This window comes from Aplysia californica, unplaced genomic scaffold (assembly GCF_000002075.1).
Source record: "Aplysia californica isolate F4 #8 unplaced genomic scaffold, AplCal3.0 scaffold00203, whole genome shotgun sequence".
NCBI classification, from domain to species: Eukaryota; Metazoa; Mollusca; class Gastropoda; order Aplysiida; family Aplysiidae; genus Aplysia; species Aplysia californica.
The window spans coordinates 1,029,431-1,035,157 of record NW_004797473.1 but is presented as its reverse complement, the minus strand read 5'-3'; the positions used below and the strand labels follow the sequence as shown (position 1 = coordinate 1,035,157).

The window sequence follows — 5,727 nt, the reverse complement described above, 5'->3', positions numbered from 1 at the left end:
TATTATTATTTTTATTATTATTAGCGTTATTATTATTTTTACTATTGCTATTTTTTATTTCTTATAATGAGGATGGTGGTGATAATGGCATTGTGTTTGTGTTGTTGTTGTGGTGCAGGTCCCACCAGACGTACTACATGTTTGGCTTCCTTTTCCTCGTGTTCATCATTCTGATCATCACCTGCAGCGAGGCCACCGTGCTGCTCTGTTACTTCCACCTGTGTGCTGAGGTAAGTCATTCTGTGTGCGTGTGTGTGTGTGTTCATCATTCTGATCATCACCTGCAGCGAGGCCACCATGCTGCTCTGTTACTTTCACCTGTGTGCTGAAGTAAGTCATTCTGTGGGTGTGTGTGTGCGTGTGAGTGTGTGTTCATCGTTCTGATCATCACCAGCAGCGAGGCCACCATGCTGCTCTGTTACTTTCACCTTTGTGCTGAGGTAAGTCATTCTGTGCGTGTGTGTGTGTGTGATCACCATCTGCAGCAAGGCCACCGTCCTGATGTGTTATTTCCACCTGTGTGCTGAGGCAAGTCACTTTGTCTATGTAAGTGTGTGTGTGTGGGAGGGGGGGTGGGGGTAAATTTGTCGAGGTGAGAGTTAAATACATTCATATAATGAAATTCATACCTAGCAAAAACAATTTCTTGTCCTAACAAGTATTTTTCCTCTTTTCTTTCCGTTTTGTTTTGGAGGCATTATGTGTAACAATTTTTTCTATTTTCTTTTTTCTTTTTTTGGGGGGATCAGGCATTAATTATAATACATAGCATTTGTATAGCGCAAATTCCCGCTCAACAGCAAACACTATGTGCTTTACAATCTATATTATTACCTCAGCAGACTTTATAACATTCTGAAACAATTTCAACTTCCTGGGGAAGCGTACATTTCTGGTGAAGCATACTTTATAAGTGGTAACATTTTTTTTTTCTTTCTTTCTTTCATTCTATTTCCCAGGACTACCACTGGTGGTGGAGGTCGTTCCTGACAAGTGGCTTCACCGCCATCTACTTCTTCTTCTACTGCATCCACTACTTCTTCACCAAACTGGAGATGAGCGGGTTCACCAACACCTTCCTCTACTTCGGTTACACCGCCATGATCGTGTTTTTGTTCTTTTTGCTCACAGGTAAGCCAGCTTGGTGGTATGGGGAAACTGGTGGTTGTGGGGGGGGGTGTCACTGTCAGATCCTACTATTTTTTGTTTTGGTTTTTTTATTTGTTGTTGTTGTTTTTGTTTTTTTACTTTCTGGGTGAATGTTGCTTGTGTCTGTCTCTTATTCTTTCCTTGCACTACATGGCCATTGTTGTGTCTGTATGCTTTTCTCTGCTGGAATTTTATTATTTGTGCCCCCACCCTCCCTCTCTCTCTCTCTTCCCACCTCCCTCCCCCACCTTTTAAAAAAAAAACCTAAAAAACTCTGATGCTTATGCATATTATGATGTTCTTTCATTAGTTTTCATTATGACTTAATTATGTTGCAAGTGCCGCAAATCTCTTACTAAAATATTTTAGAAACCCATAGGTACTGATGTTGTATTAAGATTCCCTGTGACAGTTAATCATATCATGCTTCTTGTTTGTGTCTCCCCCCCCCCTCAGGTTCCATCGGCTTCTTCGCCTGCTTCTGGTTTGTCTCCAAAATCTACAGCGTCGTAAAAGTGGATTAAGGTTCTGCCGGGATATTATTATTGTTTGGTTCGCGAGCTGACTGGTGCGTGACGTGCTAGGGGTGTGTGACTATTTATTTTTTTCTATCGTAGCCAATTGGGGGGACGTGTTTTGTTAGCCTTGGGTGTTCCTTTGAATACATTTTATTTTCCCCACGTGTTTGTGGGTGTGATGTGGTTAAATCCATGTGTTTGTGTGGTTAAATCCACATAGTTGTATGGATGCAGTGTGATTAAATCCACGTGTTTGTGTGGTTGTGGTGTTGTCAGAAGTATTTGTTGGTGCCATGTCCTGCTACTATGTAGATGCTAGGCTGTTTTGATCTAGAAGTGGCTTTATGTTGGCTTTATGTTTTCATGCAGCGGGCGGACGTAGTGTTTAGACTACCATTTTCTTTCATGTCTCCATTTAGGAAAGCTGATTGGTGATAGAGAGTAAAGACTTTTTTTTTTTTGGTGGGTGGTTGGTGGGTGCGTGGGTTTAGTTTGCTCGTTCTTTCCCGTCAAACGTCTATCGTCCTTGTCTCCTTATCTCTCCTGCTTTTTTTTTTTTGTTTGTTACTCTCTTGTAACACCTCTAATCGTCTGCACTTTGATAACCTGATAGTGTTGCAAGTGCCGTAAAAGGTTTGCTGCAACAAAGACATTTTGTGCACTTGAAGCAGTAGCGAGGTATGTTCACAATCTTCTGGTTGGGAGGCTACATATTGTGTCATGACAAGAAGATCAGAAAACCCAGAAAATGAAAAGCTATCTGATATGAGGAAAGAGGAAGACAACTCTACTGTGCTACCTGTGTGCATCAGGTCTGATCTGGCTTTTTGCTAGGACCCAATGGAAACAGAGGAGGAGAAAAAAAACCTGTGCAAAGTGAATAAAAAAGTGTTCAGAAAAGGGTCATTCAGACATGAAGGCAGATGGTTCATTGCACGTTACGTGAGGGGGAAAAGGGTATGAGATGATGCATTCCATACAGCCACTGTTAAATTTGATTTTCACAAAGGGTCTGAACTCTGGGTACCAGTACGAACATTTTTGGTTAGAAAAGTGACTTTGCATTGTGCATTTCTTGTCTTCTTGTTAGAATGACTTTTGAGAAACCAAACCCAGTGCTGTTAAAGATGCAGACAATTTTTGGTACAATTGTGGAATGTTGTGGTGTGAAAGGTTTGCCCCGCCCTCTTGCTCATTGTTAACTCTTCGTCATGGAGTTGTCACTACAGTCACATTGTTATTGGTCTGCACTCGATGTGCTCTCACACTGGATGTCTCCGAGTACTCGCTTGCTTTTGCTTTGCGACGTGACAGTGTATGTCAGTGTGTGTCTGTGTCGGTGATTGTCCAAGTGTCGTAGCTCAAAGTGGGGAGATGAAAGGAGGGTGTGTGTATGTATGTGTGTGTGTGTGTTGTGCTTGTAAAGAGTGCTCACAATTGGTGATACATACATTTGAAATGTTTTCTGTTTGTTTGTTGTTGTTTTTTTCGTATAAAACTTTCCAGAAAACTGACAAAGCTCCCTGGGGGACATGGTGTTTTTCCGTAGACTCTGGATAGGTCAACGAGGATGAAGGTCAATATTTCTGGGAGTGGAAAACAACGCTTTTTTTCCCCCCTCTTTGGTAACTGACAGGGTTTGTATAGGGAAGCGGGGCTGTGAGAGCACCGGACAAATATTAAGTTTAAAAGATTGTGGGATGTGCCTCAGCTCCGAGGTACCGAGTAGACCGTTGGATTGGTGAGTGGCACACACGCCAAGACAGGACTCTCACAGAAATGATGGCAAAAAGTGTCGGGGGGGGGGGGTTCTTGTTGGAGATTTTTTTTTAACATTTCATCTTGTTGACTCTTTGCCTATGTTTCTGATGTATGGTGCACATGTTCCTATCAGTGATGATGATGATGACTAGTTAATGAATATTTGTAAATATTTATATCCTCAAGGTTGTACATGTACCAAATTCCTCTTATATTATATCATGAGTGTGTTTATCATATGATTTTTTCCCGAGGGCAGTTTTTATGATTGTGGACTGGAGTTTTGTGGGAGATGATGCTTTGAGTTTTGAGTATGTTTGTGAGTCCCCTGGTGTGCCCAGTAAGTGCTTTACTTGCCTTTGTGTTACCTTATATTGAGATTGGAAGACTAGAGAACTTGGCCTCTTTTACGTAGAATTACTAGTTGGTTTAGTTTGTGGAATTTGGAACTTATATATATTATTATATCTGATGAACGAATGACGGTAGGTCTTTCTCAAAGTGCTTGTCTGTAGCATTCACACCCGTTCTGTTTGCAACTTTCTTAACATTTGAGAGCCATTTTCTAGTTTTGTGGAAAATTTTCCGGCTGCCCCGATGTAGCGCAAGTACTTGTGGTCACGCCGTGTCAGAGCGCTGATCTCTCTGATAGGAGGGGGGGGGGGGGGGTCACCAGGGTCAGCCGCAGCTGATGGTCACAAGACTACTACCCAAGGGCCGAGAACACTGCGGCACAATGGTTTCTTGTCGCATATTTATCTCGGTCCAGCAAGTTTGGTTTTTTTTGTTTTGAGAGGAGATTGCTCTGTCAGAAGAATCGTTGTTGGTGACATGATAGTGTTCAACTCATCAACAACCCTGTATTGTTTCTGATGAAGCATTTTGATTTTATGGGCCCTCAAAATAATGAGCTTTTTCTGTGCGGGTTTTTTTTTTCAAGTCTTTTGCCGTTTCTGTTTTCTGGTTTGACTCGCCCCTAGTGTGAGTATTGGGTTGCTGCTGGTATAATAATACTGATTCTTTCCTGTCACAGAAGATCAATAGTTCTATGCTTTATGAGTACCCATTTATCACTGCATCACAACATCCCCTTTTTTACTTTTTTTTTAAACATACCATATACCATCCTCTAAGATGTGACTACAGTTTTGTTTTGGGTTGTTTTGTTTTTTTGCTCTGTCCCCAGCCATATGCTTTTCATGTCTTGTATGCATCATTTTGTGATCAAATCAGAATATTGGTGATAATTTGTGTTGCTATGCCATGGTCAAAACTACGGGCCTCATTGTTGATGAATGACCTGATATGACCAAATGGCACTCGCAACCATTTTCTTATGCAAACTCCTACATTATCCTGATCCAGTCTGTGTTTATGAAGTTGTCAGGTGATCAGATTCTTCTCATCATTGGTTCGTTGGTGAAATGTGAAGTGTCATCGTGAGTGGTCCACCTATTGTCTATGTGTTTGTTCTTAAAATCCAAAGTGTCTGCTATATTCTGTGTTGTGTGTGCATGATACAGAAACTGCGCAAATGACGAGGAAGAAATTTGGTTTGAGTTTTGGGGGGATTTTTAAACCTATTGCTAAAAATTTTGGGGGAAATTAGGGCGGAAAAAAACTGCATCCATATATAAATAGTGTAGTAGATTCTCCCGTTTCTCTTGCAAGAACATATATATATACGTACCTATATATATTTATCAAATTAGTCGTATGTTTGTTGCTTGAACTTGTGCGTGTTGTCATTATGGGAGTTCACTCTTGAGACCATTCCAGTTCCAAGCGTCGACTTTTTGAGAAAAGCATAGACTTTTTCACCGCTGCTCCTTGAAGGGCTTACTTGAATTGTTATTTCTGTTTTGCCTTGTACTTTTTGTTATGGCCTGGTTTTTGTACACTTGCTCTTCAGCAGGTACTTTTTATTTCAAATATATGGATCTTTTTACTTTTATTGTTGCTGTTACAAGCTCACCACTGTAGGTAACTGCAACTGAACATGGTGAACAAAATATTCTCCTGATATTCCCTCAAACGTTTGGTAATAAATAGTCCCAATATATTATCAATGCTTTACACTCGCGAGTTTGAAACAGAAAAGGTTTGATGTGTGAGTCTGTGGTGACGCCGTTTCACCCACGCTAACTTGATCTTTGTCTTGACCTTTGTGTGCATGTAACCAATGATCGTACATAACAAGAGGGTCCACTCCTCTCTTTGAGCCAATTAAACAAGTGTCCTCAAAATTCGGTGGCGCCCTCTTCGCAAATGCACACCCTACTTGTGTGGAAAAAATCAA

The 5,727-nt window shown here is 41.0% G+C and overlaps 1 protein-coding gene across 1 annotated transcript in view; it reads left to right on the top strand.

Moving 5' to 3' along the window:
- LOC101864462 (transmembrane 9 superfamily member 2) overlaps positions 1 to 5,491 on the top strand; it is a gene marked incomplete at its 5' end in the record, with an annotated part of 29,120 nt that extends 23,629 nt beyond the window's left edge. The window contains 3 exon segments of the mRNA XM_013082990.2: positions 119 to 230; positions 960 to 1,131; positions 1,606 to 5,491. Coding sequence (XP_012938444.1) covers positions 119 to 230; positions 960 to 1,131; positions 1,606 to 1,673 — 352 coding nt within the window.
- Between the last annotated feature and the right edge of the window lie 236 nt (positions 5,492 to 5,727).